The sequence below is a fragment of the Taudactylus pleione genome, unplaced genomic scaffold, assembly GCF_031769625.1.
Source record: "Taudactylus pleione unplaced genomic scaffold, aTauple2 ptg000278l, whole genome shotgun sequence".
Classification (NCBI taxonomy): Eukaryota; Metazoa; Chordata; class Amphibia; order Anura; family Myobatrachidae; genus Taudactylus; species Taudactylus pleione.
The window spans coordinates 3475777-3502774 of NW_028284680.1; the positions used below are offsets into that span (position 1 = coordinate 3475777).

Sequence of the window (26998 nt, forward strand, 5' to 3'; positions counted from 1 at the left end):
GGAGCTGCAGCAGCCGCCGGATTGAAATCCAAGATGGCGCCTGCGGTGCTGAGACGCTGCAGAAGGAGACAGCCTGCATCCACAACACAGCCACCAGAAAGAACAGGCTGCCCAAAGGGTTCCAGGAGCGTGGAGAGGTAAGTATCCAGCTATGTGCCACACTGGGAGTCCGGTCAGAGGGTATAGGATGCTATTACCGGATATTTGGGCCCAGGAGCTGTAAAGTCAGCCTCCTTCTCCTAGCTCGTCCAGGCCACGCCCCCTTTCAATGTATATTGACAACATTACTGTTTATTGATATTCTAATATTTTTGTTTTTCAACATTGTGACTTTATACTGTTAGAAATGCTATGCCTTTTTATAATTTAGTATGTATTTGTTATTAATTGAATTTTCAAAAATTGACAGCACTCAAAAAAAAAAAAAAAGCATAATTACAAACTGGAGCCACTTTTGTTAATTTCTCTGCCCCCTAGAGGACAATATCCAGCTCTCTGTAGAAATAACGCAATATTAAACATTAAAAAAAAAAAATTGCATAACATTTTTTAAGATTTTTATGGTCTTTCCACTCCAGGATAAACACTGACTAGTAAACCATAGCAGCCTGTAAAAAGAGGACATGTACTTCATCACAATCAAGTGACATTCAAAATAAATGGGATAAATCAAAGAAATATTTTCTGATTCAGTTTTCAACATTTTTTTTTTTACCCAAAAGTAAATGCATTTATTTCCACATAAAAGCAACGTTACATCCTTTTCAACATTCACTTTTCTCTTTCATACAATGATTGCAGCAGGGCACAGAGTAAAGTTATATTATAATTGATCTCTGATAACAATTTCTGAAACCAACGTGCAGTGAAATGTCCAGTGATACATATTCATAGAGTCACCCCCCCTCCTGTAACGGTTCAAACACTTAACGTAGGGATTAGTACATGTCCGAAACTGCATCTTGGTACTCTCGTTTATAAGTGGAGGCATAGTCCCATTTCTCTTCACGTTTGTTCAAGGCCTGACCACTCACGTTACCATTTCATAGACAGCACACATTAATGACAATAAGTTCCACTAGTGAATGTAGCAGGGAAAATCTATATACGACATGTCCGTACTACAACATGAGCAGGCCTCCTTCTCTTCTCCGGAACAGCTCCAAGCAGTCCAACCTCTCCCCCTTCACGGACCACGTCGCCAACTACAGAATCTAACTGTGCCACATAAGAAATCTGGAACTAGTTAGCACTTAAACAGTAGCAGGTGCAAAATCTGTGTGGCAAAATATCAAGGCCCATTTACCCCATGGTCAGGTGACAGACACAACCCCTTTCTGAACTGCAACTATATCGCCCAACTTCTTCTTTATCTTAAGGAAATGTCGCTTGAACTCCAGACCATCGCCCTGGAAGAGAAAACAGAGGTGAACAAAGCTTCATTCCCTGTCTGCCTGGGTGTGTTTTCCACTGCACCAAGGAGCATATGGACCAGTATCCGCAGCAGAAAAAAATAAAAAAAAAAACAGGCGAAAAAGTTCTCTCCGTCCCAGACTAGGAGGAGAAGGAAAAAAAAATAAAATAAATAATAATAGTGAAAAATCCCTATTTTTGGCTAAAAATGTGGGGATTTCTTTCACAGCCCTTTGGACAACTCACCTATGATAAATTAGCGGAGAAAAAAATTAAAAAAATTAATTTGTACGTTGCATACTTGGGTGGAAAACGGCCGAGCCAAATTTTGGGCAAAAAAAAAAAAGAAAAAGAAATGGTTGAAAATGGTTTTAACGGTCTGATTATTCAGGGGGCGGTATGGATGATTTAGCAGACGGGTTTTTTTAAATGGTTTTTAAAATTGCATTTTTACGACACGAAAATATACTTGCACCCATTTTAACGTACCCACAATTTACGTGTAACAGTAATTTCCTGAGGGGGGGCGAATAGCTTTATCGTTTTTCAACAAATGTTTTTTTTTTTTTCCTGTGGACAAAATTTGCGCAGTCGTTTTTCGTCAAAGTACACATCTTACGAATTTTGTTCCGGTACTTTAAAGGGTTCTGAAAGAAATCCCCACATTTTTAGCCAAAAATAGGGATTTTGCTTTTTTTTTCCCCCTCTGGTCTGGAGAAAAAACTTTTCTCCAGGTTTTTTTCGCCTGTTGCCGTTTGAGCCTGTTATTTGGCAAAAACATCAGTTTTTGTCAATGACGAAAAAAACGCCAGTTTTCGCCGCTAAGTGAATACGGCCCTAAACATCAGGAAATCATCATGCGATTACAAATGAAATTGGCATGTCTTAAGACAACGAAGAGCTCTTTCCCCAAGAGCACAAACATATACCTCATGGGTAAAGCAGGATGCCAGACATGCTTGTTCCCAGATTAGGTTAAGAAGCATCAGTATGAGGATGTAGGATTTGGAAATGTGCCTGTGTCATACATGTGTACAGTGTTGTTGGTCTCTACGGAGTAAAACATTCAGGTCACTTTGTCACGTACCTTGGAAAGGCGGAAATCCAATAAAACTTTCTCCTCCATTTCCACCAAATTGACCTTGAAAATTAACTTGTTGTTCCTTCGATCAGTGGTTGAAAGTGTCACCTGAATGAAGACCAAAGTCAGTGAGTTTCTCATGTAGAAAAACCCAATGGCCTATAACAGGGTTTCCACAAATTCACTCTTCAAGACACCCTAACAGTCCTGGTTTTAAGAATATCCATGTTTGTGCACAAATAGTTTCATTAAACTGACTGAGGTACTAATTAAGTAATCTGTGCTTAAGCATGGATATCCTTAAAACATGGACTGTTAGGGTCCCTTGAGGAGTGAGTTTGGGAACCTCTGGCCTATAACATATGAGTAGAGCGATACATATGCATGGAGAAAGGAGCAGACAGACCACAAAATGAAGAAACAAACTTCTCCAGTCACAGCACAAAGTACACACTAGCTCTGCCAGGTTTCAACGTTATCCTTCTAACTAAAGCCAGGACTTACGTGCATAGAGAACACCATATACTAGGTAATTATTACCACCAATCCTGTATACAGAGGGCAAATCGTACACGTCCGTGCTCATTGGCTGTTCTCAGTTTGGTCTATTTTGGCAACACTGAGTCACCGCACATTTCCTTACACCCAGAAAGCTGGACAATGAGGGTCAGGAGTTTGTAGCACAATTAGTAAAAGGTGCAATCACTGTGTTCATTTAAAGACCCACTAAAAAAGGTAAGAAACAAACTTATCAAAGGCGACCAATGTATCAACACATATGTAACTGGTTTCAGTAGCTTTTCCTATACATAGCAGACCTCCTGTCTGTAATCCCAACTAAAGGCTACTTACAGTCACCCAATTCCTGCTTAAAAACAGACCGAAGAAAAAAAAAGTAAACACATTATTGTTTATGTTACTAGTAACAAAAGGACCATAACTTGTGTATATACTTTTGTTTACTGATCCTTTAATAGCTGGTGATATTTGAATTAAAAAAAATATATATATATATGGGGGCAAATCAACTGTTGAAGACGCCCCCCCTGCTGTGTGAAGATTTGGGATGCCCAAACGGGCAAAGAGTTGCCCTACGCACCTGGTTGGCACAGCATTTCTTCCATACGTAGCCCATCATTTCACAGGCTTCCTTCAGGTTGCTATAGGAGCTCTCTGCATCCACTTTTGTGAAGAACCGGGTCATCCGCTTAACTAAACGCTGCCACGGGTTCTGTGGGATTAGAGTACAGTGGGTTTTGTGAGCGCAATAACAAAAAAAAAAAAAAAGTATGATAAAAGGTCATTTTGTAGTCAGATAACAGCAGCTGAAGTACTTAGAATCCCCCCCTCCCCAATACCTGCGAGGACCCTGGGGTCCCCATTAACTGGCTGCTCAGAAGCATGTTCTCGGGACAGGCCGGCTGGGAGAAGCTGATCCCTTTACCCTGCACCAGTTTGTCTATGTGAGAAGTGCTGCTGTCCCAGGTAGTTAGGGTGGTGCGGGGTTCGGGCTGTGTACTGGAATAGGTCGTCAAATCTCCGCTGCAAAAGAAAGATCGTGTTTAGCTGGACGTCTACATACATGGAGGGAGAATATGAAATCAGTCTATAAAGTTAAACTAAAATGCCAAATGTTGTACCTGCCGTTTACAGCTCTTCCTCCGAGGATTAGGGGGCAAAATGTCCTTCCAAAAGGACTTAACATTTAAGCAGTGCCAACCACGGAGGGCAGATACGCTAAGCCCAGCCCATTCCAGGGTGACTCCGGAGTGAAAACAAATGGGATACAAAAACATCTGAGATGGACAACTCTATTCCTTGCACCAAGCTAGGTAGGATTTAAAAACTCTATGATAGACAGAAGGGGGCTTCTTCTGTGTCTGTCTAAACAGAGACAGCAAGGCCCTATCGCTAAAGTATAACGCCAAATAAAAGCCAACTATTAAGCTCCGTCAAAAGAATAGGCTCCAAGATAGACACAGTGAGATTAAGGCCAATAAGGGGCAATGAACGTTAAATGTTGGGAGTGTGTTCGACACATAGCCAAATGGGATCAAACAAGCTCCACGCGTTCTCGTCTTCAGATGGGGGAAAACTTGTTATGGTACATACACATGCTAAGATTTCTTATCAGATATGAACGATAACGATTGTAAAAATCGTTCAGTTGTTCATATCTTTGACATGTTGGGCATGCATCGACCAACGATGCGCGTGCCCGCATGTCACATAACGATATCCGAGATCGACTGTTTGCAGTAAGATTTGGACAATTTCATTAATTTTAATACAGTCTGAAATCTTTCACAAATAGCTGATGAAATCGTTATCGTTCACCTAGCAAATCTGACCGTGTGTATGCACTATTAGAGTGGCCTGAAAATGCGGGTTCAGATAAGCCATCACCGTGGCACGGTCTAATGACCCTGGCTGCCCTACATGGATTCCGGTGTACAAAAAGTAACCGGGCTGTGGGGAGGAGGGGAAACCCTCATTCCAAGAAACAGGCAAACAGAGTCATTACCTGTCACACCAGGACCAAAGAAGTTTCTACCCACTGTGAGAAGGGCGAGACCAATATACCAGTTCGGATTGCTATCTTTCTGAATCACCAGGACATCATCCACATATGGGACAGTAATGAGGCCCTGAAGAACCACCACCATAGAGACCCCCCCCCCCATCTTAATGACAACCCACAAACAGAATACCCCAAGACCTACGCCGATGAGTACTCAGGATTCAGACATTGGCAGGAGGTTTTGCCATAGAGAAGCAAACAGGCCCTTACTAGTATCACCACACTCCTAGCCCAAAACTTCTGTAAATATCAGTAAATATTAAAGCTTCATGAAGTGAAGACATCAGATCTCAAGGCTAGGGGCCGGATTCACAGCTGTGATTACAGTAAGATAGAGCATGTAACTGAAGCTTGGTCAAAACAATGCTGCACTGCAGGTGGGGCAGAATGACCTATCATCGGTATAATCTTCAAAAGGCGATAAATTATACTATAGGTTAGTGTAAGATTTAGATTCCGTTGAAGCTGCTACTTGTTGAAGTATAGCACGCAGCACTGACCTGTGGGAGAGCTGTGACACATTCATATCAGACCGAACGTGTTTTCCGAGAGGTCCAGTTGCGTCAGCTCCGCCCAAGGATAAGAAGCTTCTCTTTACCCCTAGTGGAGGAAATAGACAAGAATCTGTGCACTTACTGATCCAGCTGTAAATGTCTTAAAAAAAAAAAAAAAAAAAAATTAACCCTCCCCAATTTGCAAAAAACAGGATTTTGGTACTTACCGATAAATCCCTTTCTCCGATTCCACAGGGGACACTGGAGTTCAAGACAGTGGGGTATAGACGGTAGTAGAGTAGAGCCTGGCACTTTAAATAATTTAGAAGTGTGACTGGCTCCTCCCCCTCTATGCCCCATCAGCCCCAGTTTAAGAACTGAGCCCGAGAGGAGACGGAGGACAACAGGAAAACGAGGAGAAGGAGAAGACCACAGAACAGAACAATACCGACTGAAGGAGAACAGAGGAAACCACTGCAGGGAACACATGCAGTCACACAACTATATAAAGACCCACAACAGGCAGGTACGCCGCGCCGGGCGTCCAGTGTCCCCTGTGGAATCGGAGAAAGGGATTTATCGGTAAGTACCAAAATCCTGTTTTCTCCTTCATCCACTAGGGGACACTGGAGTTCAAGACAGTGGGGACGTCCCAAAGCCAACCTCCCGGGTGGGAAGCGCGGAGAACATGCCGACCCTTCGGGCAACCGAACAGGGACCGCATAGAACCGGAGGTTCAACGGAAGGCAAGAGCTGAGAATCAAGTGTCGTGAGCCAAGAGACAACCAGAACTCCGTGCGGAACAGACACAGAATACCACAACGTACAGTAATCGAATGGAATAAGCGGCTAGCGAGAAAACACCCTCAGATGAGAAGCATCAGAACACTGTAAACTCAGCTGAAAACAGACCAAGCCAGACTGTTGGGAGCAGAGAACTCCTACCCGAATCCATAGGAGAAGGGCAGTAACCCGAGAAGAAACCTCGAGGTAACCGTACCAGATTCGGAAACAGGAAGCTGCCACATTTTGCAGATAGCAGAATACCAGCACTGCTGGACATAACTCATATAGATAGAAGTATAACTATACCAATCTACAAAAACAGAGAGTCCACAGACTCCTCACAAAGAGTATAAGGTAAAAGTCAAGGCCGCACAGTCGCCCTGAACCCTTCTGAAAGTCCAACTACTACAAAGTTGTGAACCAGCGGAAGGATGAGACCATAGAAATCTCCAACGAGTGGAGATCACCCTGGGCATGAGAACGAGGCGGCTTCGAGAAGATTGAGATTACAATACCTTCCAGAGGGTCAGACCGCAGTACAACCCATTCTGAGAACAGGAATAAACCAGCAACTGAAACCCTGATGCTAAAGAGAAAACAACGGACAACTTCCAACATGATGGAAGTGCATAGGTAGTAGTAACTGCTGGCCTGAACATAGCATGAAAACAACCAGGAAGATACCAGTCAGGTACCCACCAGGCCCCCTGAGTGGAACATAGTGACTGTCACACTTCTATGTAAAGATGTGCAGTAGCCCAGAGATGTGCTTTGGTCCATAACGCCAACAGATTCTAGTAGAATTGGTTCTCAATGTTGTAACTATGCACCCACACTCCAGGAAAATTCTAAAGTGTAGAGCCAACTGATTAAAAGAGCGGATGGCTGCTAGGAGGCAGTAAGGGAGAAGAACTCTATGTATGTCAGTTTACATGAAATAGGAGCCTCTACCGAGGCATTAGTGGGTAAGCTCTCACCGGTGAGCGACCAGAAGCCCTCTGGCCCGAAATGTAGAATGTCACTGACCTGTTGTATCGCAAAGCAACCCGCCACATTAGGAATAGAGAGTAGCTTCAGTGGGCTAAGACCAATGCCCTACAGCACGTACTTCAGTCTGGAGATGTGCAGTAGAAAATACTGTGGAAACTAGCAGAATGTTAGTGGAGACAAGAAGGTCGTAAAACAGGACTCTATACCTGAGCCTGTTCCATTAGAGACGTGTATCTGAAGATTATACTTATACCCCAAAAACGGTCTGCTAGTTTAAGTATCCTTACATAAATATTTACAATGTGTATTATGCCCACCAATCTAATATAACCCAGGTCTGTCCCTGCCTAAATCGGTAGGTGGCCCTAGGCCTTCAAGATATGAATTGTACCTAAGGGCCCTTTAGACTCATTCTATTGAGATATACGACAATAATATGGAGTATCGGAATCGATACTGAGAAGGGTACCTGTACTTAGACATAGAACTCGTTAGTTATCCCAAGCAAAGAAGGGAGATAGCAGTAGTGATAACCCCAGTAGGGTTAAACAGAAAACAGGTTTTTGTTTCCCAATTATTAGGAAATATACATACAAGGAATGGGCGTCTTACCAGTTTGCTACCAAGTGCATCACTGTAATGATAATAGGTCCCCCGAAACGGGGCGCCATAGATATAGACTAACATGAACCGAGCTATATAAGTATATATCCTTATATACATGTGACATGGCTAGGGTCCATACTAGAAGCAATGCCTTAGGGAATTGTGACTATCACTATGTAAGCTGCAGCACATGACTTTAGATTATAGAGCCACCATATAATATGTATGGATATAGCCTACAGCTTCTGGTAATCCCTGGCGGCTTCCCATGCGTGGTATTATAGGTAACCTAATGCTTGGAGAAGTATAGGCCTCCTACACATATACATGTATATACACACAACCCAATCCCCCGGGAGAGATCGTGTTAAGCGGAGTTATTGTACCATCTACCGCATCAGGAGTCCAGCCTCCAATCGCAGCCTTCTATCAATATGCTAGGTATCAGACATAAAACTGATAACAACAGATCCTACCCCTGCTCTTATGGTAAGGATAAGAAGCGATATCCACATATGCATACCTACATACAAATTTAGTAGGTGACAATAATATTGTAAAATTAGAACATGAGCAAAAATTAAAGCCATGGAAGGAACTGAGCCCAAGGACAAAATTCACTCCAGCATGTATATGTTCTACTGCAGGGCTAGTATAAAATACAATATACATATTACATATATATACACACACACACATATACATACCATACACGTGGCTTACCCCCACGCAGGGGGACTGCTCATGTACCGCGTGTGGCCGTCACTCTGCTACTGCGCAGGGGCAGGATATGGTAGCTGCGTGCTGTCCCAGACTGGTTTCAATCCTGGGACCCTTCTGTTACAGGTGTACTCGCCTTAGCAGGTGAGCCATTTTAGCACCAGATTAACCCATTTTTCGAAGTGGGAATCAGAAAGACCACCTCAGTGCTGTGAGGCAGCAATGCCACGTTACTAACCTCTTCCTGTATGTGCTGCCGAAGGGAACACATGAGAAATAAATACATGCACATATGCATACCTTCTAAGGTAAGCACAGAAAGCTGGTGAAAGGTTTTAAGACCAGCCTATAATGTAGTATATGTGCTGCCACATATATGCATGGGAAGATACTGCCCCTCTTTAAGGCGAGCCCATGTGAGGCATAAGCCTGGGGATGGGACGCCAAAATGTGCTAACCCTGGGTGAAGGGTATGCTATAACCATAAGTTCTGGCAGCAGCACCAGAACAGTAGAGCTAGTACACCATGAGGCTATGATACTTCACAAGCTAAGATACCAAGCCATTGGATTAAGCTAGGCGCCCTTTGTTATAGAACGAAGGGAAGCCTGCCAAGCGGCGCTGCATTGGCGGGACTGTCTCGTCAACCCCTCGCTTCTAGCTGTGATGCATCGACTGAACTGGCCTCTTTCAGAACCGCCTAACGTGGTGTTATGGTGCAAAAGGGAATTGGGCTAGTTCCCATACAGCTAGCAACCAGCTATGCACTGTAGCTAGCACTAAACTCCTGTCATACAAGGACAGGGCCTCCCCTACCTTTTGCGCTGAAGCACTCCCAGTGTGGTAGGCGTAAGAGACCCACGCTAAAGCACTCCCTGCTGCAGGTAGTGCACTGAGCTATCATGCTTGTGTGCAGTAGTAACTACAGTCCTTAAAAGGGAAACAGGGGGCGCTGTTTGTACATGAATACCGCGCTGTACGTGTGCAAACTGCTACACTCCAGTTAGCACAGCGCTGCTAGCCCCCTTAATAGTATAAAGCGGTGATGCTGTCCTGCTGTGACAGGAGTGTGATGGTCATACAGCACTGCATCGGGGAGCCGCATTGTGCTGGTATAACGTAAGGCTATTAGCCCTATGTTATAGCTAACAGGGAAGCCTGCTCAGCCCAGCCAGGAGCTGCGGGACGCGGCATCTCCTCCTGAGATCTAGATGAGGAGCGTTGCTAATTTTTTTAAACCAGCCTAAGCAAAGACAGTGCTGCCTGCACCGGGAGAACATACAAACTCCACACAGCAAGAGCTGTGGAGAGATCCGAGCCCTGCGCTGATACTTATTTGTAGCCAGCCCTATACTCCTATCTCTACTTTTGTGCTAGCAGCACTCCCAGCGTGGGAGGAGGGAGTCGCGTAGGATACCCACGCTAATTAACCCTGTTGCAGGAGTTAGGAGGCAGCCGCGCTCTTCAGGCGCTGGTCTGCACTGCACCTTTAACCAGCGGCAGGCAGTGGTACAGATGGCGCGGCTATTATGCATGACGCGCCCTTCCCTAAAATCCCGGCTATCAGTGTGTGCGCGCGCGCGTGCACTGTAAGGCTCGCCTCTGCCCACTTACTAGGAAAGAGTGGGCTGGGCGTAATGTAGGGAAGACAACCTTCCTCCCGGCCCTTCTGAACGGGGTGCGGGAGTCATCAGCAGATACATTTATAAGGCTGGGCCGCTCAATAAGGGAAGCCTCTTTACGCGGGTACTCCTTACCAAGGATCACGCTGCTTGTCAGCGCTGCAACTGCCTCTGTAGAGGGACGCGTCTGGCCTCCTGAAGCCGGCCATTACACCAGATGGCAGGACCTCGCCTGTGCTGCACTATTTAGTGAGCAGCGGTGCGGCGTCTGCCTTACACCTGGCTGCCCCGCTGGTTGGGCTGTTGTGCGCCCGCAATTAGGGCCGCGAAGGGGGGCGTGGCTTTGCCCCGAGTGCGGCCGCCATTTTAATAATGGGGGGGCTGCTGCTGCCCGCTCTAGACGCGGCAGGATGCCCTCCCAGGTACCTCTGAGGTCCCTTCCCGGGGGGACTAATGCAGAGTATGTCAGCGCAGCAGCGCTAACGGACCGGCAGACCGCGCTGCTCTCAGATGAGGGCTTACAGCACGAGCCCGACTCCATCCCCTCGTTAATAGGAGGGGGATGGCTAGGAATAAGTCAGTCAGCAGCTCCGACACTACCACTTTCACTGGCAGGGGGAAGGAGCAGTGTGTGCTGTCCCTGAGCCCAGCGTTTTGGCCCACCACTCCAGCTAGTCAGGAGTAGTGGGATATACTTACGGACTGCTGCGGCCGGGTTGCTGGGCTGGGGGGCAAATGAGGAAACCCGGACACGAACCGGTTTCAGTTGTGGCGGGTCCTCATGGAGTCCGATGACTCTGTTTAAAGTCCCCCCTCAGGGTCACCGGACACAGACTGCAGTAGCCGTGTGGTGCCCTCCCGGCGGCTCCCACGTAGCAGGCAGACTGCCACAGTAAGCAGCCTGCCTGTCCTCAGTGCTTGTATAAAAGCTTAAAATATAATTATATGAGAAAGGCTGGAGACAGCCTGATGTGCGACCGGCTCTCTCGGGCACATTCTAAAAACTGGGGCTGATGGGGCATAGAGGGGGAGGAGCCAGTCACACTTCTAAATTATTTAAAGTGCCAGGCTCTACTCTACCACCGTCTATACCCCACTGTCTTGAACTCCAGTGTCCCCTAGTGGACGAAGGAGAAACTAGGGACCACTAGAAAACAAATTCAGCATTAATATCCCCACCACCCGCCCGTATGGCACCGCATTAGGGATATGGGGGAAAAAAAATAAAAAATGTATTGATGTAACTGCAACGAGTTACATAAATATTGTGCTGTGCCTGTCCTCACATTGCTACAGGTGTTGTGATAACAATCCTAAAACTCAGTAGACTATCATGTACCTTTCATCGGTTTATAGTACCACCAGTGTTTCTTAATGTCGGCAATAGTCAACCTGGAACTGGGATTTTCTAGCAGTATTTTAGACAGCAGCGCTAGAAAGAACAGACAAGGATACTGGTGAGAATAAGCAATGAAAAACAGAATAAGGAAATGAGATGGATATATACAGGGAGGTTACCAAGCGGCGTAGACTCAATCTTCTTCCACGGGGTCAGGTAGTGCTTTGACTCCTTCCAATCACAATACTCTTGACACGCATCATTCGGCTGATCCCATGGCAACTCTACACATAAAACAGATACAGTTCTCAAGACAAAGTTAATGAGTGCAAGTCGCCATGTCTATCTAGTTTGTGTATCATGCACATTGGATATATTTTACCGTATATACTAGAGTATAAATCGACCCGAATATAAGCCGAGGTACCTACTTTTACCACAAAAAACTGGGAAAACTTATTGACTCGAGTATAAGCCTAGGGTAGGAAATGGCAGCAGCTGGTAGTGCCCCCAGCAGTAATTCCCCCTGGTTGTGCCCCCAGTAGTAATCCTCCCTTTCAGTGCCTCCAGTAGTAATCCCCCCCCCTGGTAGTGCCCCAGTGGTAATCCCCCCTTTTAGTGCCTCCAGTAGTAATCCCCCCCTGGTAGAGACCCCAGTAGTAATCCCCCCCTGGTAGAGACCCCAGTAGTATTCCCCCCTTTTAGTGCCCCCAGTGGCAATCCCCCCCTTTTAGTGCCCCCAGTGGCAATCCCCCCCTTTTAGTGCCCCCAGTGGCAATCCCCCCTTTTTAGTGCCCCCAGTGGCAATCCCCCCCTTTTAGTGCCCCCAGTGGCAATCCCCCCTTTTAGTGCCCCCAGTGGCAATCCCCCCCTGGTAGTGCCCCCTGTAGTAATCCTCCCCTGGTAGTGCCCCCTGTAGTAATCCCCCCTTTTAGTGCCCCCTGCAGTAATCGCCCCCTGGTAGTGCCCCCAGTAGCCCCCCCCCCCCCCAGTAGAGAGAGACGTAATAAAAAAAAATATATATATCACTTACCTGAAACCCCCGCTCCTGGTCCCGCCGCTAACAGCTCCTCCGGCCACTTTGCATGTGAGAGACGTCATTACTCATGACGACGTCTCTCCCATTACCCACTGCGGGAGCCGGAAGATGGCTCCCGCAGTGGGAGCAGCAGCAGCCGCTGAGAGTCTGACAGACTCTCAGCGGCTGCTGATTACAGCAAACACACAGCTGCCGGCTCCGGCGGCTTTATGTTTGTGCTGTGTAGCGCTGACCGAACTCCGACTTCACTCAAGTATAAGCCGAGGGGGTACTTTTTCAGCACAAAAAATGTGCTGAAAAACTCGGCTTATACTCAAGTATATACGGTACTCATATTGTACTATATATGAAATATGGCAAAACTTTGAGCCTAGGTATACCCGTCTGGTTTAAAGTCCTCCCCCCTCCCTAGCTCATTCAGCTCTTCTCTAGTAGAGACACAGGCAGTAATATGGAGATCACAGGTACTCAAGTAGGCTTCATCAAATAGTGCAACTTGTCCTTTTATTCCCATGAGCACCTGTATGTATGCGCTGTAGCTTTACTGGTCAATGATCCCCAGTGATAGCATCGCCTCTACCCTGCATCTCAGAGTAGTGTACGTGCAGACTAAAGCCACCTGGGCAAATTAGATTTAGAGCTTTAAGAACTATAAGCAGAATCAATTCTCTGTCTATAGTGTTCTGCATCTCTAACCTCTCAGAACCCAATGGCAGGAGACCACCTTCCCTCTAGTGCCGCACACGTGATACAATACAACAAAATAATAATCTGTGGGTGCGCGGGTCTACATGGGGTGCAATCCCCGTTCAAATAAACACCTCTACATACCCCCAGCTAACATAGCTGTCAGGACTATGCCGCACGACCAGATGTCCACAGGTTCAGCATGAAACGCTCGAGTCTTAATCAGCTCTGGCGCAACGTACGGCAGCGTCCCGCACATCTTATTCAGTAGCCGCTCTCGTCCGTTATGCCTGAAAACAGTGGCCAAGCCAAAGTCTGATAACTTCAGCTGATCTGAAAAGAGATGACAATTTAGAGGATATGTAAAGGAGAACGCGTTCACTTCAAATCCAGTTAACCGGCCACTCATCTCGCCATCTACAGATTGTACCCAAACTGAATTTGACAATAAGAAAAAAAAACCACTACAGCTGTCTTAGGACACAGATGTTAATGTGTTAGCACTCTCCTGTCCTAAACTCCGTTGCATTAACCTTTTTTGAACCATAAATGAAGCAGAAAGATGAACAATGAATAGACAATGATCACATTCTGAGCACTGGAATAGGGAGAATAGCTTCACCTGGTGACCTACGGAAAATAAACGTTGCCTCCAACACTACAATTCTTCTACTAGAGATCAGCAAGTTCCAGGACAATCAAGGTTAGGATTCCTACCTTGGTCATTAAGTAGCAAGTTCTCTGGTTTTATGTCACGGTGAGTAATCCCCAGCCCATGGAGATATTCCTAATAACACAAAAACAAACAAGTTGTCCACACGACAGAATAAGTGGTCTGCAAATATGATTATATTAATGTATGAGCATTACTGAGTTTTAAGGCGTAAAAACTTAATGCAATGGTGAAGCTTGAAATATTTGCACTTTTAAATGTTGTAAAGATTCTCTCACCACTCCCGCAATGAGTTCTTGGAAAAACTTTTGTGCGTCTTGCTCAGGCATCCCCACATCCGGCTCTGCAACAGACCACAAAGTAAAAGAGGAGTGTGGCATAGGATCACAGCACTCACTGCCATCTGTGAGAACTATCCATGCCCCGTTACTACATAGACAAGAATCATCTCCAGGTATACAAAACAAAAGGTCATAAAACAAAAACCTCTAATAAACCATATGCATTACTGATCATCACATTGGTCCTCAGGTCAGACAACTTATTTCAAAAAAGGTCCAACAACGGTGGCTTTGGGATGCCATGCTGGACTACATGCACATGGGGTGGGCATGGTCACAAATATACTGGCGTTTCTTTTCCAGGTAGGCTGGATGAAAACCAGTAGTAATAAACGCAATAATAAAAGCAACGTGCCGATAGATTTTCCAGTGTATGGCTGCCATATATTTGCAAGTTAAAAGGACCACATAAAACAAGAGATATGGTAAGAACTTACCTTTGTTATCTCTGTTTCTACGAAGTCCATAGGGTCCACAGGGTTGACCTTGGGGTATAGCTGGATCTGGATCCACGGGCACCACGCAGTTAAAGCTTTGCTGCTCCCAGGATGCACTTGGGTCCGTCCTCCTCTATACCCCGCCCCGGCCACAGGCACCTCAGTTGGTAAGCAGCTAAGGCCGGAGGAGGAGACTAAACAGAGAGAAGGAAGACTGGAACACACAAGAAACCATACTCACAGAAATGGGAGACGGAAAACCGGTGACCAGCCACACAGCCCATTTGAAGCCAGGTGCGTCAGGGCGGGCGCCCTGTGGACCCTATGGACTTCGTAGAAACAGAGATAACAAAGGTAAGTTCTTACCATATCTCTTGTTTTCTACTTCAGGGTCCATAGGGGGTCCACAGGGTTGACCTTGGGGATGTCCCAAAGCAGTTCAACTAAGGGCGGGGACGCTCCTGTGCTGAAAGGAGTACCCGGCGCCCAAAGGATGCATCCTGAGAGGCGAAGGTGTCAAACGCATAAAACCTCAAAAACGTCTGAATTGAAGACCAAGTAGCCGCCTTACACAGCTGAACAGCGGAGGCGCCACGTCTAGCAGCCCAAGAGGGACCCACAGAACGAGTGGAATGAGCCTTAACAGAGGCTGGCACAGGTAAACCCTCCTGCGCATAAGCCTCACAAATAACTGAACGAAGCCAACGGGCTAACGTTTGCTTGTTGGCAGGCCAACCCCTCTTGTGAAAACCGAAGAGGACAAACAAAGAATCCGACTTCCTAACCGAAGCAGTCCGGTCCACATAGATTCTAAGTGCCCGGACCACATCCAAGGAAGCCTCACCAGCAGAAAGATCAGGTGACTGAAAAGCTGGCACAACAAGTTCCTGATTAATGTGGAACTTTGAAACCACTTTGGGCAAAAACTCAGGACGCGTGCGGAGCACTGCCCTGTCCTGGTGAAAAATCAGAAAAGGAGGGCGACAGGAAAGCGCCCCCAATTCTGAAACCCTCCTGGCCGAAGCAATTGCCAGGAGAAAAATGGTCTTAAACGTCAGCCACTTGAGCTCCACCGACTCAAGCGGCTCAAAAGGAGGACCCTGCAAGACCCTCAGTACCACCGTCAAGTCCCACGGAGCCACCGGAGGCACGAAGGGAGGCTGGATCCTGAGAACACCTTGGAAAAAGGTGTAAACATCTGGCAGTGTAGCAATCCGTCGCTGAAACCACACGGACAAAGCAGACACATGAACCTTCAGAGAGGCCAGGCGTAAGCCGAGGTCCAAACCCGATTGAAGAAATTCCAAGATTCTGGAAACCCGGAACACCTGCGGATCATAGTTTCTGGATTCACACCACTGAAAATAAGTGCGCCACACCATGTGGTAAATCCGCGCAGAAGCAGGCTTGCGTGCCCTAAGCATGGTACCAATCACTGAACTGGAGAAACCCCTAGACCTCAAGACGGCTGTCTCAAGAGCCACGCCGTCAAAGACAGCCGACCCAGATCCGGGTAAAGGCAGGGCCCCTGAGACAACAGGTCCCGACGCTGAGGAAGACGGTACGGAGCGTCGATGGAGAGGCACCTCAGATCGGAGTACCAAGGACGTCTGGGCCACGCCGGAGCCACCAGCACGAGCGTGCCGCCGTCCTGCTTGAATTTCCGCAGAACCCGAGGAAGTAAGGATATCGGAGGAAACAGATACGCCAGGTGAAACGTCCATTTCACCGACAGAGCGTCTACCAGACAGGCACCTGCGTCTCTTGTCCTTGACCCGTAAACGGGCAACTTGTGATTGTGACGGGAGGCCATCAAGTCCAGCTCCGGCAGCCCCCACCTGTCCACGAGTAGCTGAAACACCTCTGGGTGAAGCGACCATTCCCCGGGATGCACATCGTGACGGCTGAGGAAGTCCGCCTCCCAATTGAGGACTCCGGGAATGAAGACTGCAGAGATCGCTGGAACGTGACACTCCGCCCAAGCAAGAATGCGAGACACCTCCGACATTGCTGCCCGACTGCGAGTTCCCCCTTGGTGGTTGATGTACGCCACCGTGGTGGCGTTGTCGGACTGCACCTGAACCGCCCTTCCGTGAAGAGCGGGGCCGGACGACTGCAGGGCCCTGTACACAGCCCGCAGTTCCAGGATGTTGATGGGGAGAAGTGCTTCTTCCGCGGACCAACGACCCTGAAGCGATAATGAGCCGGTCACTGCCCCCCAACCCCGAAGACTGGCATCCGTCGTGAGTAGGACCCAGTCCGGGATCCAAAAGGGGCACCCCTCGACCAGATGCGCCGTCTGAAGCCACCAAGCCAAAGACTGCCGAACCTCCGCGGACAACACCAGCATTTGAGAGCGGATCCGGTGAGGTAACCCGTTCCATTCCGATAGAATCAGCCCCTGCAGGGGCCGGGAATGGAACTGGGCAAATTCCACCATGTCGAATGTCGACACCATGGACCCCAGAACTCTCATAGCTGAATGGACCGACAGGCGGCAACTGCTCAGGCAACTGTGTATCCGCAGCTGCAGGGAGGAGACCTTCTCTGGAGTCAGGAAAATCCGCTGCTGACGAGAATCCAGCAGGGCTCCCAAATGAGCCATCCGCTGTGATGGAATCAGGGAGGACTTCTTCCAGTTTATCAACCACCCGTGTGCTTGAAGACAAGCAATGGTCAGGTGGAGATGTCGAAGAAGCACCTCCGGGGAGCTCGCCAGCAGCAGAAGATCGTCCAGGTACGGCAACAGACGTAGACCCTGACCCCGAAGGTGGGCAGCCATAACCGCCATCACCTTGGTGAACACCCTCGGAGCCGTGGAAAGGCCAAAAGGCAACGCCCGAAATTGGTAGTGATGGTTCAGGATAGCAAACCTCAGATACCGCTGATGTGCCGGTGCTATGGGCACATGGAGATAGGCGTCCTGGATATCGAGGGAGACCATATAATCCCCGGGTTCCATCGCCAGAATGATGGAACGTAACGTTTCCATCCTGAACCTGGGAACTCTGAGGTATCTGTTCAGAGACTTCAAATTCAGGATAGGGCGATGAGAACCATTGGGTTTCTGTACCAGAAACAGAGTAGAATAGTACCCCGTCCCGCGCTGAGACTGCGGAACGGGAACAATGACCCCTGCTTGTAGCAAGGATTCTATAGCTACCTGAATCTGACCAGCTTTGGTCTTGTCCAGAGAAGGACTCGTACAGAAAAACTGGTGGGGCGGCCTGAACCGAAAAGACAGGGCGTACCCCTGAGAGACTACTTCTCGAACCCAGGCATCCGTGGTGGTATTGTGCCAACACTGGGCGAATTGGAGAAGTCGGCCTCCCACTCTGGGGTCCCCCAGAGAGAGGCCCGTCCCATCAGGCAGCAGGCTTATCCTCCTGCTTGGAAGAAGGGCGCCGAGCACTCCATGCCTGCTTCTTGGGCTTGGGTGCGGCCTTGGTCGCCGAATGTCTCGGGAAGGACTGGCCCTTGGCCTTACCCTGAACCCGAAAGGACCGAAAGGCAGAGCTCCTCACTTTAGCCGGCGCAGAGGCCGAAGGGAGAAAAGCCGACTTGGACTTAGCCAAAGTATCCACTATTCTGTCCAAATCCGGACCAAATAGTAAATCACCATTAAAAGGCAAGGCCTCCAGACCCTTTTTTGAATCTGCATCAGCCCTCCAGGACCTCAGCCACAGGGAGCGCCGAGCAGACACCGCTGCAGCCGACACCCTAGAAGTGAGCAGGCTGGCATCCAAAGACGCTTCCCCAATATAGGAAGCTGCATCCCGCATCTGTCCCACTAACGCTCTCTGGATATCCGGAGCCTCATCAGGAAAGGTATCCTCCAAGGCATTGGCCCATGCCTCAATGGCTTTAGCCACCCAGGAGATAGCCATGGACGGGCGAGCCACCGCCCCGGAAAGAGAATAAATGGACTTTAAACAAGTCTCCACCTTCCTGTCCGTGGGATCCTTCAAAGAGGAGATAGACGGCAATGGCAGCGTCGCGCTTTTGATCAAGCGGGTAACGTGGGAATCCACCGCCGGCGGAGTTTCCCATTTCCTGCAATGAGCTTCAGGAAAAGGATAGTTCGCCGCCAACCTCTTCTGTGGATGGAACCTCTTACTAGGTAATTGCCAGGCCGCCGCCATATGATCCGATAATTGATCAGACAGGGGGAACACAGTTGAAGTCACCTTGGCCTTTTTAAAATTAGGAAACTTCGACCTAGGAGCCGGCGCATCATCCTCAACATGTAGGATAGCCCGCACCGCCCTAACTAAGGCTGGAACATTAATGGAGGACTTAGCTTCCACCTCCTGCCCCATGACATCAGAGTCAGAGTCCTCATGGATTTCTCCATCATCTGAGGACACTTCCGAGTCCGACAACTGCGCAGCTAGTGAACTCACAACCGGACGTTTAGACACCCTTGGTGGCACATCACCTTGCAACATGGACTGAAACGCCGAGGATGAAGCCGCCAGACTCTGTACGGAGCTGGATAGAACATCCACCCAAGGCGGAGGAGCCGTCGGAGCAAAACTCTGCAAAGGCACTACAGACTGACGCGTCCCTGGGGAAGACTGCACATACACAGGCAGTCCCGAGTAAGGACCCACAGTCTGGGCCCCGGGGGAAGACCGCAACATTTGTGGAACCCTCGGGGAATGGGGGATGGTGGGCTGCGGTAACGCCCTAGAAGGGACCGCTGATGGGACCGATAACCGGTCCGCAATAGACGCCAGCACCTGTGAAAACATCGCCCAAGGAGGGTCCTGTGATACAGGGGGGTTGGAGGGGTCCGGTACCAGCTGGCACCGCCCGCACAGACCATCCTGAGATAAGTCCTCCCCATCAACTCCAGCAGCACAACGTCTGCAGGAAAATAGCACAGGAGCCACAGAGCGCTCAGTCTCCTCATCAGACATGATACCGTAAATCACAAGAAATAGGTATCACCAGAGGAATTACGGTTTTAACACCCGCGCACTCACCAGTATGCGACACAACAGCCCAGATATGGTACTGTGTAGCACACAACAGTATGTGACTGACCCCACAAATACGTGTTTTATATAAGTGAGGGTCTCAGAAAAACGCCCTTCCCCCACACACCTGCCGGGCCGTAGGAGAAGGAAAGGGATAGTTATAAGCTGACAGTAAGGAGAATAAGTCACAGACAGGCAGCACTAGCAATAGTCACATACAATGCAGAAAAGTTATACTCACTGCACCTTCCGCTACAATCAACCGCCCAGATTCAGTGTCTGGGAGGGCTATAGCGCTGTGTACACTGTCCTTTAGCAGGGGAGAGGTACACAGGGGGACCGGTCCACTTGATACCGCCTGGGAGTCTGCGATGTGCCAGTAAAGATGGCCGCCGGAGACCTCAGAGGAGGAGTGGCCGAGAGATAAGAGCAGCTCAGCGACGCCAAACTCCTAGTTGAAAGGCGCGCTGAGCTGAGGGGAGGAGCCGCTAGACAGGGAAGGCTGCCTCCCCTGGCTAGCAATTAACCCCCGGGTTGCCGGTCCCGCTACCAGCCTGATACCCTGGTGGTCTAGCGGACACGCGGGGTATTCCTCAATTGAGGGGGAGCCCGCCGCCGCCGCTAGCGCCTCCGGTCTGTCCCCAGAGACCGGAGGCTCCTGACTGCATTGAAGTATCCGCGGGCCGCCGCACGCGGCGACCCGCGGCTTACCTGATCCCCGTCGCGTCCGGCAGCAGTCAAGGGAGTCCCCAGAGCCCGGCTAGTACAGGCTCTGGGGTCCCGCCGCGATCCCCAGCGCTGTACTGGCGTCGCGGCGCCAGCGGGAAGAAGGAGCGGCAGCGTGGACGTCCTAAAGGACAGTCTGATGCTGCCGCTCTAACAGTGTAAAAAAAGGAGAAAAAAATAAAAAATTTCTCTTTTAAAATAAAGCTTAGGGGCTGCTCCTGCAGCCCCACTGCGACAGGTTGACCCGACTCCGGCCTGGCACCAACTAAAACTGAGGTGCCTGTGGCCGGGGCGGGGTATAGAGGAGGACGGACCCAAGTGCATCCTGGGAGCAGCAAAGCTTTAACTGCGTGGTGCCCGTGGATCCAGATCCAGCTATACCCCAAGGTCAACCCTGTGGACCCCCTATGGACCCTGAAGTAGAAATGTACTTACGCCAGGTTTTCACCTTACAGTGCAATTCCTGAAACCCCCCCCCCCAAAAGAAAAAAAAACCTTATCAATAGAGGTCATTTTTGGAGGTGTTATAATCCTCTTAAAATAGAACAGCATGGGAGCAAGGCCTTGTGGCAAGAGGTGTGCACCCTCACTGGGGGCAGAGTAGGAAATCATTGGACGTTTATAAGTCTTGAAAGTAGCATAAACATAAAAGAGCAGGTAAAGAGGTAGTAGGACGATTCCAAGATTGCCCATAGCCTGAACAGAGGGATAACAAAACTGTCTTGTGTGCGAGGCGCAAAGAACAGTATTTTTGAGGTTACAGTGTTACAGGGAAAGTGGTTACCAGCTAATTATTACTTTAAATGAATATATTTACTAACTAAAATGTAGAACTGGACAGTTAGTTATGCAGATCTGATGCTGTGCAACTATAGTTGCCACTTGTTTAATGTCCAGTCTTCACCGACACAACTGTCTTGTTGATCAGAGACAACAGTCTAATAAATGAGCTCAGCTCCAAAGTAAAGCAAATAGCTACCCACCTGTCAAATAAAAGCATTGATACTCCGTAAGGTACAAAAACTGCCACTTACCTATTCTATCAAAGAGCTCGCCGCCTCTGCAGTACTCGAGAAACAGATACTGGATGTTGCCTTCCTTGCGGTGTCCATAGAACTTCACAATATTGGTATGGTTCAGCATCTTATTGATACAGATCTCTTTCTTAATATTTTCTGGACAGTCTGCCTTACGTTTCAAATCCACGATCTTCACTGCCACCGCTTCCTCAGTCTTCCGGTTCACTGCTAGCTGTACTCTGACCAGATAAATGCAATGTAAAAACACTTTGCTCTTGCCGAATAAAACAAAATATCCATTGCCACATAAGCATACATTAATGTTTAAATATACAGCTAAAGACAAAGCCTGGTGTAAATTCATGATGCCCCCAGCAAGCACGGCGTTTACTAGGACATCTATACAGATTTTTCTCAACTAAAACAATGTAAGAGGCCAAATCGGGACGAAGTCCTGACAGTGTTGCAGAAACAAAAAAAAATATCTTTATTACATTGACAAGGTGTTTTGTTACTGACCTGTATACATGTAGTTATTTATATCACTGAAACAAACACATTCATGTAGACCTAAATTGCAGGAAGATCAGTGCTGCTACCATGTATAGTATTATATTTTCCCGACATAACTGAAGAATACAAACAGGTTTCTCAGCTCAGTTTTACAAGACATGGATAGGAGGGAAGCTATTTCATACTATTTATGTATAAAACGCTGACATTGTATAATTAGCTGAAAATATAGTTCGCTAGGCAAGGCTCACGAGCAGGATTTCTTAACCCTCACGCTAATGAAGGTTCTCACCCCTGTGCTGAGGGCATTTGACAGCATCTGATACCGTCACATATCAATAGCAATGATTTTTAATGCAGTACACACTACACACATATTATACCTTGTATTTACAAATAACATTAGTCTGCTTGCTTATTCTATCACATCAAATAAAATGTAACCAAAATGGCCATGTTTTGATTTTTTTTTTTTTTTAAATGAAGTTTCAAGTGAACCAAAATGTGATTTTTTTTATTTATACATAAACGACAAACATCAATACAAACACCAACCATGTGTAAGAATAATGTTAGCCATAGAGAATATATATATATATATATATATATATATATATATATATATATATATATATATATATACACACACATACACACACATACAGTACATATTCCCTGTAGCCGCAAGTTACTCCCTAAACTTCATCACCAAAAAGGTAACTACTTATAAAGACAGATTTAGTGTTCCCTCTAGCTCTGGCGGGAGGCAGGGCGCCGGAGCTAGAGAGGGCATGCCCGTGCGCGACCGAGAAGGGGGCGTGTCTATAAGACGCGTCCCCTTTTCGTCACTCTTGGGGGCGTGCCCGGCACTTACGGACACGCCAGGCAGCCCCCAAGCCCTGCAGACAGGGAGAATAGATGCCGGGCGCATGCGCCCGGCGTCTATTCTCCGGCGGTGACCGGGTCACCGCATGTTTCTCCACCCGCGGGACACTGCGTCCCGCGGGTGAGAACGGCTCCCGCAGGCTGTGAGGGCAGGGCGCTTTTTGCCCTCCTCCTGGAGGGCAGGGTGCTTTTTGCCCTCCAGAAGGAGGGCAGGGCGCCGCGCCCCGCTAAAACAGCCTAGCGGGAACGCTACAGATTAGTATTCACAGGACCAAAGCTCAGTAGATTAATACAGCACGTCACCTGCCCCACCAAGAGCAGCGCTATATAATTACTTACTCTCCATAAGCTCCTTCTCCAAGAGTCTGCACCAGATCCCAGTCCTCAACAAAAGGAACGGCCATGATTCAGAAACCTGTCAAGACAGGAATAATTTTACAGGAGTACCATAAATGCTTAACGTCCTACTTAATAGGACAAAAGCTTATATTTCACCAATGCTATATATCTATAGATATATTTATACACACCTTGTATGTTTTTGTACAGTACTGTGACACTAATGTTGACATTTGAGACATTCTATTGTATTTGTATTTTTTTTTATTTATTTAATACAGCTTCACGTTCACGCGGGAGAAGTTTTGAATTTACAACAATAGTTGTTTAACAGTTCTTAGAAGATTGCCTTGTAGATGACATTAGTCGATTTCCCTCCTGATGTCAACGCGAAGAGATCTTGTTTTGACGTGACACGTAAAAGGGCCACGTAAAGTTGTCTATGAGCAAAATAATTCCACTCAGGTGAACACCAGCCACGTTAAGCGTCTTTCCCTGAGCTTTATTTATGGTCGCGCGAAAGCCAACTCTTAGCGGGAATTGGACTCATTTGAAATGAAAATCTTTTTTCACATAAATTAAATAGGAAACGTGTTAAAAAAAAAAAAAAAAAAAAAAAAAAAGGTCGGGGGTTAGTTAAGGGGGGGGATTTTGTATTAGTAACCAGAGCATACATCAATTTTTCTGGAGAAACCGGATAATTCGTATCACTCTCTACATGGTATAAAATAAAGCCCCGAAATTTTTGATGTATTCATTATGCTACTTTATTTCTGCTGATCTGTTCTTTTACTCTTCAATTTTTTTTTAACTTATTTTAAGCTTGGTGCAGGTATTATTTTTTACACTTTTTGTTTTATAGCCTCCTTGGAAACGCTGGCCGGGACGCCCACGTCACACTATGGACGCTCTGACATGACGTCACTGTAAGGAGCCGTTCCCGGAAGAGCGTTGCCGTCCTCTCCCCTTTCACGATTTGAATGGTGATCTATTTAAGGTAAGATGATTTTCTATTGTGCTTAATATGTCCTTGACAAAAGGTTAATAAAATCGAAAAATGCCATTTGGAGAAGTTTTCATGGATTCGGACTTTTCCGCCTGTTTTCAAGTATCTCCAGATTCAATTCTAGGATGATTTTGCCTAGGCGGAAACCCAATGCATTGTAATAGGCGGAAAAGTATCTCCTATGAATAGCAGGTGAAAAAAAAGTGCAAAAGAGTTATTTTGGGGTGCAAACACCCCAAAAAAGTACTTTCGTTTTGGAGGCAAAAAAGTAAAAAGTTGGGGGGGGTGCAACTATAAAAACTAGTGAAATAGACTTCTTGGGGGTCTGCAAGGATGGGTCAGGTGTTTGACATTTTTTAAAAGTTCACTTTAGAAATATTAAAATATGCTAGCACCCATTTTCAAGTACAGGTTGAGTCTCCCATATCCAAAATGCTCGGGACCAGGGGTAATTTGGATAACGGCATATTCCGTATTTTGGAACATTTGCATATCATAATGAAATATCTTAGGAATGGGAGCGTTATATACACCTTATACACACAGCCTGCAAGTCATTTTATACAATATTTTCAAAAATTTTGTGGCTCTAGCAAAATTTGTGTACAGAAATTAAATTAATTTGTTTCATATGCACCCTATACACAGCCTGAAGGTAATTTTATACAATATTTTTAATAATTTGTCCTCACGATACGATTTTATGGCCAATTTCCTCATGAACTTTCACGGGAGCTCCCTTGCCGTCGTGATGATGATTTGGAGTTAAAAATGTCCAATCTGACTAAAGATCCATCTTGCAGCCAATGCATTGTATCCCAGATTGGCTAATCTGCCCTACAGCACGGCAGATCAGAAGATGCGATGTACGACGAGCGGGGACGCGCATCGGCATCGTGCTCGTGAGTATAAACTCACGATTTGTTCTTTTTTTACCCGATTCGTCGAAATCGGCCAAATCGTTTAAAATGTCGCTATATGTGTGGGCACCTTCAGACAAAGTTTGTGTAGATTGAACCATCAAAAATCAAAGGTTTCATTATCTCAGTCATGCCAAAATTATTCCGTATTTTGGAATATTTGGATATGGGAGACTCAAACTGTACCCCAAATTTGACAGGACTACTTATTTTCACCAAAAAATACTGCTTTATGCCATTCTTCACCACTTTTACAAAGATGCTAATAAGCATTTAAAACTAAAGTACCCCAAACACTTTTATTAGGGCTATTAGTACACATCTACATTGATTCCTTATGTTACTGCATGTTTTGGGGGTACAGACTGATTTCCCCAATCCTGACAGTACTTTCCGCCTGTTTAGGAATTGAATAGGGAGAATAGCGGGGACGCTTGCGTAAAGTTTCCGCCTCTGAAACAAGCAGAAAGTCGGACAGGCGAAACTTTTCCGACTTTTCGCCTCTAGTTGAATAGGGGCCCAGGTATAGATGACACAACAGAACGCAGATCTACTTGTACAGATAGATGTAGCAACACTTTCTAATCTCTGTCAGTCCCACGGGGGCTGCTCCCCAAAACCGCCCTCACACCGCTTGCGCCATCCATCCATCCATCCCATCCCCAGAGGCGGCCCGCTCCCCACGTTGTGCCGCCGCGGCTTCTGTTCAAATAAAGAAACTTTAGGATGACTTGAGCCCCGACGAGGCAGCTGCTTCATTTACAGACAGGGTATCGTGTAAGTATAACAAGTATTGTGTGATATACGGTGATCAGACCCAGCTCGCTGCCTCCAGTGGTTACCATCCCTGCCAGGGTGGCACAGCTGGCGCACTCACAGCCAGGAATGGGGGCTATAAGGTGGTCTACAGGTGTACACAAAAGACCCCTACAGTACATATTACAAATACTAAGGAACAAAGTGTGTGTGTGTGTATATATATATATATATTATATATTACATACATACACATATATACACACACACACACACACAGATAATGCAATGATTTCCCTGTGGCACACAGCCCTGGAGGTACACCACCAGTGCCAGGGCTGATGCCCATGTGTGCCCCAGCTCCCTGTCTCTGTGGCACAGCAGGTGAGGTCAGCCAGGGAAGGGTGACCCGGCCAGCACTCACCCCGCTCTCCGAATGCTGTGCCCGGACACCCGGCTTCCTCTCTCACATCTTCCGGGTGCACTGAGGTAATGACGGGCTGCGGGGCTGCGGGGCTGCGGCCAGTGATTGCAGGAGGAGCTCAGTCCCTCTGTCTGTCTGTATCTCCCTGCTCTCTCTTTTCCCGCCAATTAGGCTGCACTCAGCATTACGCCGGCAGGGTGACGTCAGCTCTGGGGCACGTGACCTACAGCGCGCGCGCGCGCGCGCCCCCCATGGCATACAGAGATGAGGGGTCTCTGCAGTGACCGCCGGTTGCCGCCAGGTGACTGAGGGCAGCGCTGCTGCAGGACCCGGCTGCTGTGCTCTAGGGAGGCAGCGCTGACGCCCAGGTGTAACCATAGCGACAGCTGCTGCTGCTGCCTCTCTGTGTGTAAACTGCCCGTTGCCCCCCTATCACGTCTATGCTGCTGTCGCCTATGGAGCTGGACACTGATTCAGTAGTGGTTCTCAAACTCGGTCCTCAGGACCCCACACAGGTCATGTTTTCCAGGTCACCCAGTAGGCAGGTGCACAGGTTGTAGGCATTACTCACTGGCAAAGATCCACAGGTGGAGCTAATGGTGCGTACACACTGGGCGAT

The 26998-nt window shown here is 47.6% G+C and overlaps 1 protein-coding gene across 1 annotated transcript; it reads right to left on the reverse strand.

Annotated features, from left to right (window-relative positions):
- Positions 1–589: 589 nt before the first annotated feature.
- CHEK1 (checkpoint kinase 1) lies at positions 590–26571 on the reverse strand. The gene is made up of 13 exons (XM_088481769.1): positions 26380–26571; positions 23274–23349; positions 21552–21775; positions 14310–14374; positions 14076–14145; positions 13503–13691; positions 11812–11916; positions 11633–11725; positions 5576–5675; positions 3853–4036; positions 3594–3725; positions 2501–2602; positions 590–1409 (listed from the first exon to the last, which is right to left on the reverse strand). Exons 2-13 carry the CDS (start codon positions 23336–23338, stop codon positions 1314–1316), a joined length of 1425 nt encoding a protein of 474 aa, XP_088337895.1. The 5' UTR covers positions 23339–23349; positions 26380–26571; the 3' UTR covers positions 590–1313.
- Positions 26572–26998: the final 427 nt, after the last annotated feature.